The 16,035-nt window shown below is 34.7% G+C and overlaps 1 protein-coding gene across 13 annotated transcripts in view; it reads right to left on the bottom strand.

Moving 5' to 3' along the window:
- ANK2 (ankyrin 2) overlaps positions 1-16,035 on the bottom strand; it is a 250,765-nt gene that overhangs the window by 140,153 nt on the left and 94,577 nt on the right. For 9 of the 13 annotated variants that reach the window (XM_057546235.1, XM_057546241.1, XM_057546237.1 and 6 more), the window contains exons 6-10: positions 15,631-15,816; positions 12,064-12,162; positions 10,619-10,717; positions 3,697-3,795; positions 972-1,169 (exon numbers count right to left, since the gene is read on the bottom strand). In XM_057546235.1, the coding sequence (XP_057402218.1) occupies positions 972-1,169; positions 3,697-3,795; positions 10,619-10,717; positions 12,064-12,162; positions 15,631-15,816 (681 nt within the window). Of the gene's footprint in view, positions 1-971; positions 1,170-3,696; positions 3,796-10,618; positions 10,718-12,063; positions 12,163-15,155; positions 15,180-15,630; positions 15,817-16,035 lie in introns of all 13 variants that reach the window. The other 4 variants (XM_057546234.1, XM_057546236.1, XM_028168661.2 and 1 more) reach the window with 1 other exon arrangement.

Here is a 16,035-nt window from a genome sequence, read left to right as displayed (position 1 = left end):
AAATGAAAATGAGTACTTTCCTCCTTATAAGAAAATAAATATCCTTACATAATTGCACATAAACCTAAAAGTATAGTTGCTCCCCAGGCAGTAATAAATAAATTGATTCCAATGGAAAATTTCTAATAAAAATAAGATTCAATATTTGCTAATTCTAATGACATTCTCTTAAATATTGATTGTCTAAAGACTAATTTAACTTACATAAACCATTTAACAAAGAGAAAAAAGGATTTGCTTTTAGTTGGAGAATTAAGAAACAAGAGGCATAAATTAGTACATGTCTAGTGCTTCCAATGATTATGGTTAAAATATAAGTGAAGCAAGAAGATTTATTCAATATTAGAACTTGGGAGAAACAGAAGCTGCTCTAGGGACAGCCTCTTGCAGATTTCTCCTGAGCAATTCCTGAAATAGTTTATATAAAATGCTTCCTGAAGCAAGAAGACACTAAGCATTACTTTTCTATTAGCCTGGGGCTGAGTAATCAGGTCAATAAGGAATATCTCCAAGTGAATTCTTCACAGGCTTACATTTTACATTATCTTATATAGTAAAATCTATTCACCACTTTAAAACTTTCTTTGTCAAAAAGAGATTAATAAAGTTCAACTTTTTTACAATTTTATTCTGATTCTATATAGAGGTGTCTAGAACTTACTTGATAATTGCCTATTTTTCAACTTCTCTTTTGCGTTTAAAAATGCTTATCACTCCAGAGGTTTCATACCTATCTATGAGTTGCTAATTATGGAAATGTTACCTTGGTGTTCTCTTAAATCTATCCTTGCCATCATTTAATAGCAAACTATGAAGGCATGAAGTAGGCAGGCAGCTTGTGGGAGGTGACAAATTTAGAATTAACTACACATCTATAACCATGCACTGCTGTGTCTGCAACCATTGGTCGATCAATGTGGGTTTGCTTATGTCGATCTGTATTCAGTTAATGTGGACTGGGCTAGGTTTACCAGGGCTCTGGCGTTTGGATTGGCTCTCTTGTCCAGAAGGAGTTTGGTTACACGGTAGTGACCACAGTGTGCGGCAACGTGGAGGGCCGTCAGGTAGTCCAGGGTGACGTCATCAACAGGCGCCTTGTGCTGGAGCAGGTGCTTCACACATTCCACGTGGTCTCCTTGGGCAGCCATGTGAAGCGGAGACAGCCCATTCTGCGCATCAAAACCAAACCAAACCAAGACCACATTTTAGTCATTCCTTTCGGATTCTGAAACACGACAAAGTCAATTCTTGATCTCTGGAACCACTGGTAGCAGAGAAAAATAATTTCCACTCGACACCTAAACATACAGCAGATTATGTTTGGCAGAGAAGGAAGATAAGAGAATGTTTAATTTCATAACTGTGATATTCTTAGGCAAAAATTAATAGGTCTTTCATGAATGAATATATAGTACGTGTAGCAATTCAGTTGGCTCACAATTATTAGGGCAATATTAGATGTACAAAAACAAGTAATAGCTGATGCTTAAATTATCTGTATCCAATTCCATACATAGAAATCTACATTCAATTCATCTCTCTGCATGAATTTCTTTACTTCTCAATGGAGGGGAAAGTGGATGCAGGAGGAGCAAGTGGGTGGGTCAGGGAGAGAAGGAGACTTTGATCATCTCTTAGGTCCACACTGCTCGGAAATTCTGCAGCTTCTTTTTTCTATCATGAGTCGTGAATTGGATTTGGAGAAAGCAGTCAGATAAGAGCTAGAAAAGTATAAGGCAAATATGGATCACGTGTCGATGACCTCCCAACTTTAAAATTTTGAGGATAATCTAAATTTATCATCATTGATACTGCCAAAAACAGCTTTAGACTTAATCCTCAGAGAAGGTCAACAGCAGGACTACAAGACAGCCAAGTAGTTCACTGATAATTATTAGTCTAGGTGAGACTCTCATTTTTAAAAATTAAATAAAAAGCTTATAGGAAAAAGCTAAATTAGAAAACATTTGCCCATTAAAAGAAGGGGACTATTGTCTTTTCTTGCTAATCAATGCAAATACAGTCACTAGAAAATAACTGTTGACCAGGGATTTAGTTAGGCAGTCATTATATTCAAAGAAGCAGAAACTGTCTGGATAAAGAAGCCAGAATAGGCCAAAGGCCCAACATTCTCAACAAGGAAGGTGATTTCAGCAGTGTAGGACAGTCACAGATTATGCAGTCACAGATGTTTTATGCTGTATGCTTATGTATGAATGCTTTATGCTGTAACCTTATATGATGCTTTATGCTGTATCCTTATATATGAATGATAATTGATTTTACAAGAAGGCCATTAAAAAAAGTTCCATCTAGGTAACCCATGGTCTTCATTAGTGATATGACAATTACTGGCAGATTCTGTAGGTGAGATTATTTTATGGTTTGTGCAACAGTATATCTACCTACCCTCAATTTGATATAGGCCTTTTATTGGTTATAACATGACTAGTCTGAAATTTTGTTATTTCCATTTAAATTTCAGTCCGTTTCCTCAACAAAACTTTCCATAATTATCTTTGCATTACCCAGGCCAAAATGTTACATTTTAAAGACAGATCTCTACAACATTCTTAGTATAGGTATGAGAATAAAAACAATGCAGATGATTTATTTCTCGTCTTCATATATTTCTGATTTGAAGCCACCCTCTCATGATCTGTGTGGCACGTCTCTAAAGACTGAGTTCATTCTGTACAAATTTTGAATGTGTGGGCCGGTTTTTGCTCCAAATGATAGCAATTAAATATTCAATTAAGATATAATATAAATTAAAAAATATTTGCTGTGTTTGCTGCCTTATTTTCCTCAGCTTACCCTAGTAACAGCATCAGTTGATATGAATCATGTTCAGGGGATGGGGGAGATGAAATAGGGAGAAAATATTAAGACATGTCCCTTGTCTAAATTTTTGTATTTAAGGATCCGAGGGTTGTTACATGTCCCATTAAATAACTCTGTGTGATTATCTTCAAATTTTGTCTCATGATATTTTCTAGTAACCCAAAGAAAACCTTCAACAAATCAGCTCATCACTTGGTTTCTATTTATATGGATAAGAGTTTTCCCCATGGTTGGGCATGTTGATGAAATGAGACAAAAAATACTAGATGCACTGTGCCATGGAGAACAGTATGCTTGTTTATTGGTTCTTTGTAGCTGGCCTATCCTAACTCATGCTTTCCACATCACCTATTAATCTCAATTATAATCAACCAACACCACTAGTGAGTAATTCTTTTTACTAGTATTGTCTAAGAGATAAAGATTGGAGAGCCAAAAGACTTATCTTGTATTGCTACTTGTGCTTCTTTAAAAGACAGTTTTATATATATTTTATAGTCATCTCAGAGTATAATAAAAATGTAGCCTAATAGAGCGTAAGAAATATTCTCACTTATATATAATATTCTCATTCACGTATAATACAGTAATATTTACATTTCCATCTGCAGAGAGAATAGCAGGTAAAAATATAGAAAGAACTTGAAGTTATACATTTAATTCATCTTAATGCATGTATTTTTTTTATTTTAAATAATTTAAGAAGTTTGATATCTATTACTCATTCCTTGAACACAAATATTGAGCAAATAGAATACGCTTGGCTGATGCTTTGATTTCAAGAAGAATGGAGATTATCAAAAAAATGTCTTAAAGAGTTTGTTGGATCCCATCTTCCTCATAATGACTCACCTTCGTCCTTGCCAGCAAGGGAGCCCCCCGCTCCAGCAGAAGCTCCACCACTTGGTCATGTCCACTTCTTGCAGCGCAATGAAGGGGCGTCAAGCCATCCTGCCAAAAGAATGAAAGATAGACCTGAGTTCACTTTTAAAAAAAAAACAAGGTTGTATCTATTGCCACCTTGAAGAGAGGGTTTCCAAAACTCAGCCCTAGTGACTCAGTAGATAAGTAATAGAATTGCTATCAGTTAAATGATAAAGAACAGTAAGAGAGAAAACAAGACAGAGAGATCTCAGCAGAGAGAAAGAGAATGAGAAAGACAGAGACAAAACAGAAAGAGGGAGAGAGCAAGAGAAATCCCTTGTGTGGAGGTTTAATGTAAAAACCATTGTGGCTGGTCATGTGTTTGCATATTTAGGAAGATGGAAAAGCAGAGGGTGTTGCATTTGTTGAACTTGAAAGCCCTACCTGCCTGGAGCCACACCCAGAGATTATACTGTTGTACTATTTTCATTCTGGTTGTCCTAACACAACTCCTAGAAATTCTTCTTAATCTAACTTGTCTGTCTATCTTCCCTCTTGAATTGTCATTATTTTCATAAATTCTCCTAAAATGCTCCCTGAGGCTCGTAAAAGGGAAGGGTCATTTTTTCACATTCTTCTAAAGGTTTCCACTCACATTTTTCATCATTTTACAAAATACATAATTATGTTTCAAAAATTAAATTTATTATCAATAAATAGCATTAAAATAGTGTCAATAAAACTATGGCACAACTGTATGTTATGCTATTTATAAAACTTTCTGACCCTGATCCTGATAACCTCACAGATAGTTTCTGATTCTAGAGCAATCTCCAAATACCCTCTGTCTTTTGGGTTTTATTTTTCTTATTCATGGCCAAAAAGCAGAATAGCTGGAAAATATGAGGCAAAATATAAGAACAATGGGCAAGAAGTGAAACAGAAAATAAAATCATGGCTACATAAATTAACTGGTGATTTCAGACTTAAAGGATTGTCTCAGGGAAAGAGGTTGAGAAGGTAGGTAGCGGTCTAGAAAATGAGCGATGACGAGCAGTCAAGAGGACTTTAGAAGCTTCTGATTTATCCAGATCTGTAATGGACCATATCTCTGGGTTATGCTTTCCTCCTAATAAATATAATTCACCTGGATTACAACACTCTTCCTGATCCAACATTCTGGGATTTCTAAGCTAGCTATCTTCCATTTGCCCTTCCAGAGCCATGCTCTTCCCTTCTCCACTGTTTCTTGTCAGCTGGTTTGATCTCTCTCGATTGTATCAGTGGGCTACCCTGCCCTCTGGCTTCTGGGGCTGGCCAATGGGATATGCAGCAAGACGAGGAAGCAACTCCCTGAAGGATCTCCTAGATCTGGCTGTGACTCTTTGCCCAAGGTTACGCTCCTGCCAAAGCAGCCTTCTCCATACAATTTTCTCCTTTGAAAGGATGGTAACCTCTTCTACTTCTCACCTTTCAGGTCTAGGGTTGGTAATGAGCCCTGCTGTTAACTAGCCCCAAGGAAACCCCACTATCCCTTGTGCCTCCCCTTCAGTCCAGCCACAATGGTATAAATAAGCCCTTTAATAATCTCTATTCAAATTATCAAATTGGAGTGTGTCATCTGTTTTTGTCTAGGACCTTGATGATAATTATTCCTTGCTTTGCTAAAGCTATTTAGCCAGTATTGAGATACTAAATAACCAAAACAGACCTTGCAGTTTTGGTTACCTGGGAATTAGCAAGAAAAGACTGTCTTTTGAGAAAAAAGTATGTAACTACTGTAGTTGGGATGCCAAGTTATTTTAAAGTTTGCCAAAAGGAGCTTAAAAGACAAACAGTGTGGGCAAAGTGATTAAAATGACGAGGCTTTTGTAACTTGTCCTCAGTGCCCTATGGTGGAAACACAGAGCATTGGTTGCTATATAAGTGAAATAGCAGTTAGATACAGCTTGATTTCTCAAACATGTTCTTGGTGGGAGCTTCATTGAGATCTAGAGTTTGAGAAATCCAACACAGCGAATGAAGGCATGATGCGCACGGTCCAGCGTGTAGGCCCTGGAATCACAGAGCTCTGGGTGTGTGTCTCAGGTCAGCCCATCATGGGTGAGGCTCTCTGAGGCTCAGCTTCACGATATGTCAAATGAGGATGCTTTTTCTTGCCCTGTTTAATTTACAGCCTTGTTTGAAAAATGAGGGGATGCTGCCTTAAATCATTTTTAAAAAGGTAGAGTAATGTTTTCTATGGATTACATGAAATATTCATTGTGTAATCATGTTGAAACCTCTAAAATGCTCTCAGAGCAACAATAGGAAAATATGGAGAATACTTAATAAACCCGCAAGAACATCAAGGAACAATAAGGATTAAATAATTGGGTCTAAATCTTACAGTTTAGCGATGCAGTTTATCTGCTCTTATAAAAGACATGTGAATTATATCAAATTCAAGTTGCCCAACATGCTCAATCTGGGTAGATTTCAGATATTTTCTACAAAGTGCAGTGTCTCATTATTGTCCCCCATTAAATCTTTATCAAAAGGTTTTGTATTCAAGAACTTTTTAACTTACTCTTTGAATTTAGTTTTTACTCTTAGAGACTATGATCTGTTCATTATCTTTTTTTTTCTTTTTTTAAATTCTTAAGACTGTGTTTGAAGGTTACATTTTTCTCCCCTCCAGAGTCCCCTTCCCTGTGTTCTCTTTTTTTCTTCACTGGAATCAGTTCAAATCACATAGTGATGTCAGTAATTCTTAAAGGGACACCATTCATCTAGCTGGTAACCCACAGCATTAGTTTCTTACGACCATTTCTCTCCTTATCTTTTCCTCTCTTCCCTCTCAGATTATTCTTCCAGCAGTGTATCCTGAATTCTGTGTACTAATATAGGCTCTGCTAATTACTAAGCTGTGTGTCCTAGGTTAAGTTATATAACTCCTCTGGAACTCATTTTTCCCCTTGGTAGTCTCATTTCTCAAATGGAGACCTCCATATTTTCTCAACAAGAAAATAATAATACTTTGTAAGTTGTTAGGAAGATGAATTAAGATGATACTTGTATAGTACTTAGCAGGGTGCCCAGAACATCGTGTGCATATGACAATTGGTAGCCACTATTGTTATTATTTTAATTATTACTCCTAATAACAAGTAGCAAGGGTGATCCCTTTTTCTGATGTATTGTTCTTCATTCATCATCCTTTAATGATTTTTGTATACTTTTATTGTTTGCATTGAAATATGTATTTCAATATTTTAGCCATAATCCTTATAGGAAGTATTTCCACATTTAAATAAAAAATAAGTTTAAAAATAAAAATGAATAATGCCTTTAATAAAACTTGAATTAATAATATCATTTTAGCTGTTTTAACATTAAAATGAGGTTTTTCAGATACCAGAAAACCAGTGCTCCGGTGAAAATGTCTCAGAGTTTCACACTAGATTCTAGTCAATGATAAGAATGCCAATGAGATGCAAAATGTCTCAATGATTGACATAGTGCTGGTGAAAGTGGTGGAGAAACTACAGGTATGGTTTTTTTTTTTTAATTACCCCAAAGCCTTTATATATCTTGCTCTTCTCCTAATAATGAAAACATTATAAGTGAGAAAATAATAAGACCAAGGGAAATTTTTTGATGGAACATACTAAATTCAGAATGTTTATGACTAATTTGACTGCTAGGGGAAATTGAGACCTCTGTGAAAAAAATGAAACAATAATATTAATATTATTTTAAATTCCATATAAAGACACACTATTGTGCTACCTAAAAAGATAGTCAAAAACAAGTATAACATTTTTTAATTTAAAAATATATTTTTAAAGGACAAAAGAAAAAGCAAACCATATTCCCTTAGTAATCAAATATTATAGTTCCAGAATTGGCCTCCTGATTCCAGACCACAGTACTGCATTTCAGTATTTACCTCCTACTTGATTTTACTTTTGGTAAGAAGGATACAGGTCTGATAGTTATAGCCAAAACTGAAAGAACCTAACTGTTTTTAAAATCCTACTCCTTAGAGATGAGGAAGTATTTTCACTTACAGGGAAAAGCTCAGCACCACCTTCATTATTGTGACTGATCCTTAGGTTGTACTGGAACCAGTTTGCACACACTAGTGAGAGTCAATTTTTTGCACATCTTTTCCCAATTCTGCATTCAGTGATACCATATTGGTAGCTCCAATTGGCCATGGTGAAAGTATGGAAGTATTTACACCATGGAAATCATCAAAGGCAAAGGTTACAAATCAGAGCTTTTTATTTTATTTTTTTGAAGAGCTGATTATTAAACTTTTACCAGTACACTGCTAACCTAATCCCTTGGGTACTGTTGATTTGCATCTCTGAGTAAAGGGATATAGTCTGTCTTGTTAACTGCTGTTATCTCTAGGGTTCACAACACCAAGTAGGAAATCAATAATTATTTGTTTAAGGAAGGAATGAACAGAATGTCTGTACAATGTATAATTAGAAAATCCATTTTCACTTTATAAATTCTTGAATGCAATTCCATTGATTTGCTATATCTAAAGGCTACACTGGATGAAATACAGTCCAAATATTTCCTTCAAGAATAATAAACCAAGGCTTACATTTCATTGTTAACTTGCTCAAGGACAATTAGTTAATGGCAGAACTAGCATAAGAATCCATTTCTCTCCATTTCTTAGTACTCTTTTATGAAAAAACAATGCCTATTTGTAGTTAGACTTTTAAATTGTGTATGCAAATGTATGTAGGGAATGCAAATTAGAGCATCTTTTAAAGAAAAAAGCAAATATTGTGATGATCAATAAAAACAAAATCAAGGGCTTCCCTGGTGGCGCAGTGGTTGAGAATCTGCCTGCTAATGCAGGGGACACGGGTTCGAGCCCTGGCCTGGGAAGATCCCACATGCCGCAGAGCGGCTGGGCCCGTGAGCCACAACTGCTGAGCCTGCGCGTCTGGAGCCTGTGCTCCGCAACGAGAGAGGCCCGCGCATCGCGATGAAGAGTGGCCCCCGCTTGCCACAACTGGAGAAAGCCCTCGCACAGAAACGAAGACCCAACACAGCCAAAATCAATCAATCAATCAATCAATCAATCAATCAAACATACGCATCTGATTCAAGATCCTCATTAAAAAAATAATAATAATAAAATAAAATAAAATAAAATAAAAAAAACAAAATCAATTGCCTCAATAATAAATGAATACTCCAGAAAAGCATTAATAAGAGCAATGTGCATCCTTAAGACATTGACCAAGGTAAAAGTTTTTTGCATTTACAAAGTGCTGTCTTTCCATTGGTACTCTCAATTATTAGAGAGTCTCAAGAGAAACAGAAAGGTAAGTGTAAAGGGACTCATTATGTTAGAAATGTACTTAAAGGAGGAGGTACAGAAACTCTTTCCTTTAAATATAGAGAACAAGTAAGCAAAGCATGCAGCATTATATGTAATTGTTCCAAATTCTGCACACCTACAGCATAGCAAGGGAAAAGGCATGCCATCAAAGCGAAGGGTAGAAACCATATAAAACTCTGATGCAAAGACAATGGACACCGCAACAAAGATCTTGTTAGACAAAGCAAACCACTCCAGAACTCCCAGATGATAATATGACACAAGTGCTCTGGACCAAATGTCTTAGAGAAATGAGATTAAGAAAGCAACATTTCCTGAGGTCATTAAAACCCAAAATGTATAGTCTGGGATTGGTGTGGTTTCTAGAAGCTCAAAGATGATAAGGTTTATTAAACAAAATATTTGTTAGCCTCAAGATTTGCAAGGGAATTAAATTGGATCCTTATTCCTTGGACTATGAGAATGCAAAGTCCCAGAATTAAACAAAGTGAAGATAAAATATCACAAGGGACATATTCTATCTACCAACTTCCATAGACTTCTTCTACCATATATTTCAAAATTTTATATAATAGGAATGTTTAAAGTTTTGCTTAAGTCTATGATTAATCAAGTCTACTCCAGAGAATTAATATTAAAGTACAATACTAGTTTAGTTTAATGTTTAAGCAAGTAATTGTGCATAATTTCCATTACATAATAAAAAATTATGAGTAGCTAAGTAATCTACTAAACGCCACTTAAAAAATACCTAAGAGTTGATTCTCACACGACCCTATAAGGTAGGTAGTATTATAGCCTAAGCTCAGAGAAGGCAAGTAAATTGCCAATGTCATTCAGCTTGTAAGCAGTAGAAGCAGGATTTGAAATTAGGTAATCTGCATTCAAAGTCTGCAGTTTCAACAGGTGTACTGTCCTGCCTATCTTATGATTTATTTGTTGGGAGTGTGTAAAAACTCAGAATTATATTTAACTCAACAAGTTTGAAATGAATGAAGGGCACTGCCTCTTAGCAAGCTGACATGAGTAAAAGTGCAACATAATAACTGTATGCCTTTTTTTCCATAAGCATAGTAGGAGATCTCCTGCTCAGATCCCTATAGCATAACCACTTAAGAAAAATGACTTAGGAGCTGAAAAGTTCGAAGCAAAAGATTTTCAACATGTATTAAAGTATTTTACATAAAAACCACACTCTCATAGCTTAATGTATGCAAATGAGTTTGGGTTCTTGATATTTACAGCTCGCCAAATCAGAGATGAGTAAGTTCAATCTTTGATCTTTGTTCCATGAAAATCAATAAGCAAGGACTTGAAAAACTGTCTCATTGAGGAGCTAGCATTCTGCTTCTCCAGGCACTTATGAGCAAATATTAATTCCACTTTACATATGATGTGCAACCTTTAAATGCTGTATGAGGTTTAAATCTAATCCAAGAAAGCAATTTCCTTGAAAACACATTGCCTGTGTTTAGGGACTGGCATTTTAAAGTGTCTGCTAAAAGAATACAAAGAATAATAATGGTAGGAAATTGAAAGAACAGAGACACTCACCCTAGTTTTGGCATCGATCTGACCACCACGATCCAGTAAGAGCTTCACCATGTTTGTGTTTCCCCTTTTGGAAGCCACATGCAGAGGAGTGATTCCATTCTACACCGTGGAAAGACCAAACAAGAGCATGTTGGGTATGACAGGGCATGATGGTGATGGCTTCGTATTAGCACAAAGGAGATTGTGACCTATTTTGTAATTTTATCTGAGGTTTCTATGGTTTCAATGCTTTTGATTTTTAAGGAACAAAAAAAGCACACAAACCACAAAGCACTGTAGAGAATGATAAATGGAATGAAACTGCATAACTAAGTTAGTCAATAACTACAGCATATGTACTGAATGTACACATCATAGTCAAGAGACAAAGGGAGAACTTTGGCATAATATTCAATAGAAACAAAATTTCAGATCCTACCTAGATAGAGCCCTAGGCTAAAGTCTATCTTTCTTATTATAACACTTATGTACTTAAAGATTCTGGGATCCTGAAGTTTACTATGCTTAAAAATAGAGTACACATACACATATCAATACCCAATGGAAAAATGATTCTTAAAAACACCTTCTTCAGAATAATTCAGTATGAAAAACTTGAAAATAACTCAATGTAGTTTCAGAGAAGAAGACTTCTAAGGACAAAAATACTATATACATGAATTATATGTATTTCTTTTCTTGGCTACCATATACCATCATTAGGTCAAGGATGTGTACCTGATTTTTTGGTATGTTATGATTTTGCAAATATTCAAGTACTGCATTTACTGATTCATATTAAGTACACTGAGTTTTATAATTGTCATGTAAGTGAATTCTTTCCAGTGAAAGCATACCATTAAAACTATAACACAACATAATGTCTTTTTACTATTTCAGTAAGACTCCTCATATGAGCAAATTCTCAATTTATTAAAAAAAAAAAATCCCTGTCAAATTGTATGCCCTATAGTCACTGTTAGGACACAGTATAAATGTAGTTATACATTTTATACTTAATGTTTTAACAGTTTAATTTTTTTATCAACTTGAAGCTGCTTGTTCATGATTCGTGGTGTGACCTTTAAATGTAACTGCTCATACTGATGTGAGAATCAACATCTTCCTCATTGCAAATGATTTGCGTGCATGTGAACACACTATCCTGACACACTATTTTTCACATGTTGGGTTGTGACGACTTACTGTGATTTGAAGGGAAAAAAATGGAAAATCTAATATCTCCAGCACAGGTAAATCCAGGTAAGGAAAAGGAAATAAAATCTTTATCATTGTTAATTTTTACTTTAGTAAAATGCCAAATTCTCTGGTGGTCCAGTGGTCAGGACTCCACGCTTTCACTGCCAAGGGCCCGGGTTCAATCCTTGGTCGGGGAACTAAGATACCGCAAGCCATGCAGCACGGCCAAATAAAATAAAATAAAAAGAAACTATTTTAATCCATACCCTGGCTGTGAAGTCCACAGCAGCTCCCCGGTTTAGAAGAAGAGTTGCCACATTGACGTTTCCATAGTGGGCAGCAATGTGCAAAGGGGTGAAACCGCTCTGTGGAAAGCAAAGAAAATGACAGTCAGTAAAGCATTTCACCTCTGTATGTTGCAGTCACTGGATTAGTGAAGAAAATCACATCTACCTAATACGTGAACAATGCAATTCAGATCATAAATGCTTTAATAAGACTTTTTAAGTTTCAGTGCTATTATTTAAATTTAGTGGTAAATAAGTCAACATATAAACAGGTAAATAAATATCCTACATTTCTTGGCAACATTATTTCCAATTACATTAACAATTTATCTATTTATGAGATTTGTTATCTGTATGAAACCATGTTTCTTGAGTTGATTTAGCTTTAGAACAAAACGATATGATTAAACAGCATATTTTTTCAGCCATAGAAGTAATATAATTATGAATAAAAAATGTTTTCTCCAGAGAAAATCTCAAAACTTCTATTTTTTTTACTTGTTTGTGTTTTGGTTTGGGTGTTTTTTAAAATGAAAAACAGCATTGGTTGATATTGTATCTTTGGAACTATGAAAATATTGTGAGAAATTCTTACAGAACATATACAATTCATCTTACATCATTTACATTGTCCTGACATTTCTATCCTCTTTAACAACTATGTTTAGTCAGACTATATTGTTATAATAAAAAAAAAGTTTTAAAAAAATTAAACAATATACTTGGAATTAATATGAATATAAAATAAAGAAAAAAATTAAGTGGAACCCAATTTTGAATGTTAATTAAACCAAATCTTATCAATAAAATAAGATTGATATAGAATAAAATAAGCAAGTTGAATCAATTACATGAGCATTAGAGAATAGTTTACTATCAGAATGTTTTAAAAATGAGTCTGAAAATCTTAAATGGAAGAAAAGCATATTTCCTTTCTTTTTTTTTCTAATGAAAATTTAGTTAGAAATCTGCCATTTTCAGAGTAGAAGCATATTAATTCTTTTCTTATTAAAGTATGAAAAGAGGCATTATTCTTGCTCTCCATAATATTCATTGCTTAATAAAAGATTATAGGAAAAATAAAGACTGTTCCTGTAAAACTGGATATCAAATCCTGCAGTTTTGAGGATATTTTGCATTGTTCTCTTTTATTTGAAATGAACTTTGATGTGTATAATACTGTTTCTAAGAAACATTATCTAAATCACAACCATTATTTTTCTATTCACTTGATATATAGATTTTGGTGACTTTATTTTTAAAATGGCCTAAATAAGCATTCAGATACCTTAGGTAATAGAAATTCCTCTGTGCTATCAGCCAAATTAGCTGCAAATAATTTCTGACTGTAGCAAATCAAGACACAAAATAAGAATAGTAACTATCAATCCAAATCCTACTCTTGTGGTCATGATATTTTTATTTTGTGTCTACATGATGGCAAATATTAGTGTCAATATAGAAGAAAAAAATCAGTCTACAACCTGGCTATTATTTTATAAAATGCCAAACTTTAGTATTTTAGGAAATAATTGACTAGATGTTTTTCATTTTTATCTTGATATTTCCTGTCACCCAGTTATATCCTGAATATGCATCTTTTATTCAAGTTACAATTTAATTTCAGAAAAACACAGTGACTGCTGATGAATCATTTTCAAATTATTCAAGTATAATAATATTATTTTTCCTATTTGCAGAAATAAACTAATTTATCTTCTGACACAGCCTCATTGAAAATCCATGATGATGCCTCAGGCTATGACTCTTGGATCAACACGAGGCTGGTATAAGCCCCTCAGAGGAACTTTTCCCTGAGTAACATGGAGGTGGAAGGCTCAGGTCACCTTCCTACAGGACTATTGATGGAGGGGTTTTCCCTCTTTGTTATTCTATTGTCCCCGAAGAAATATTTCTAACTCAGTATGTATCTACTCAAATTGCTGCTTTCAGCATAATGATTAGAGCCAATACTGCTTTAAAAAATATTAACGATTACCAAAAATCACCTACAAAAGAAAGGTATTAAAATCGGTAATTAAGATATATCAATTTGTATGATTCCAGTCTTGAGCAATTTCACCAAGCAGTTAGGCTTTTTAAAAAAAATCTCTGACCTAAGTTCCACACTCAGACATGGAACAGAAGAAATGATATGAATAATTCAAGTCTATTCACATTTCAATGGGTAAATTTGTCAATAAACAAGATATTAGGTTTAGAAATACACTACTCTTGGTAAATACTAAGTGTGAATGCTCAAAACCCCCATAGGCCCACAACCCAGTGATCATATGAGATGTTAGTCTAAAGAACTCCCTCAGCAAAGTGAAAATCAACCTACATAAGCAGTTGCTTGCCTTTGAAGATTAATTTTTATAATATAGGTTAATTTTTATAATATACTTTCAACAATGTTTGTGTTAGTGCCTCGTATACCACACCCCCCCCCCACACACACACTCTCAGAGGCTTCTGAACCAAATACTCTTGTTGATTTTGTTAATTGATGGGACTTATTTAGGCATGTGGAAAATAGATGATTTCATGACAACTATTGTAAGAAAGCAAGATAAAAGTAAATGCTTTGCTCATGATAGGCTCAATATCATTACTGATTATATACAGTGTGGTAAAAATAAAAAGACAGAATAGAAGGGCAACTGCAATTAGGTAAGAGGATGAAACAGTGGCAGAGAAACCTCCTTAAATTACACTTCACTAAATTCTAAATGGAGAATTCTCATTAAGAAAGGAGGTCACATCTCTTATTGGCCAAAAGTTAATAATAAAGCTCACTTAGTAAAATATATATTACGGAAGAGTCTTGTTTCATTCTCTACTCTAATAAGCTATTTAAAGTTTCACTGATTAAATAATGCTTCAAATACATGCTATATTAAAATTTTTGAATTATCCATTTGCCTTAATTATGGGCAAAGTTTCCAAATTAATTAATTTCCTAATAATGAAAGTTCCAATCATTAGTATAAATTAGTGAGCATTTATTCTAATTGGACAAAAAATAAAATAAAAACAAGGTATATTTTGATATAACTGCAATACTGTACCTCGGTTGTCCTATTCACCATCATCTGAAGCAGTGTTGTGTGGGAAAAAGAGGGAAAATATTACACAGTGCAAAATTAAGGAAACATTCAATCGGTTCTCTGCAATTGAATATACCGTTCCAGCATGCCAAAATGCATTCTACAGAAAAAAGACAACTATAACATTATACAATTATATCTTTCTAATTCTGGTTCTATTATTTTTTTTACCACAAATAGAAATAGAATGAATAAGCAGATTTCTAAAAAGCTGAACCTCACCTTTTAAAGAAAATTATCTTGAGGTTTTTTTTCTGTTTTCTTACTGTACTCAAGAGACAGTCCCCTTTTTTTCTGAAATACCTCTGAAAGTAAATTACCCCTTTTGATGACCAGAAGTAATTTTGCATTATCACCATGGCCTACTTCTTCATCATCTCCCAGGAGGAATCTGGTGGCCGAAGAGTGCCTTTCCACAAATGTATGCAGCTTTTACCTTGGATTGTACGTCAGCGTTGTGATCGTTCTGAAGCAGGAGTGCAGCAGATTTGGTGTCATCTTTCCTAGCTGCAATATGCAGAGCTGGCAGCCTCACTTTCCCTTTGGTGTCATTCTCCAGGAGGACGGCCACTGCTTGGTTGTGTCCTTGCTGGAGCGCCACCGCCAGGGGCGTAAAGCCATCCTGGTGAAACACAAGAAAAAACCTTCCAGCAACTTTTGGAAGCCTGGGATTCACCTCCAAGAAATAGTGCATCTAATTTTCAAATTAGTGATTAAGATTGACAAGAAAAATGAAAGGATTAATTATTACTGTGAAGATTAAAGCAAATTATCATCGTTTGTTGTACTATGTACTGGCTTCATCGGATTTTTTAAAATACCCATTCTATTTATTTTTTAA

Source organism: Balaenoptera acutorostrata, chromosome 5, assembly GCF_949987535.1.
Source record: "Balaenoptera acutorostrata chromosome 5, mBalAcu1.1, whole genome shotgun sequence".
NCBI lineage: Eukaryota > Metazoa > Chordata > Mammalia > Artiodactyla > Balaenopteridae > Balaenoptera > Balaenoptera acutorostrata.
Note: the sequence above shows the minus strand (reverse complement) of the source record. Positions and strands in the feature narration are given on the sequence as shown.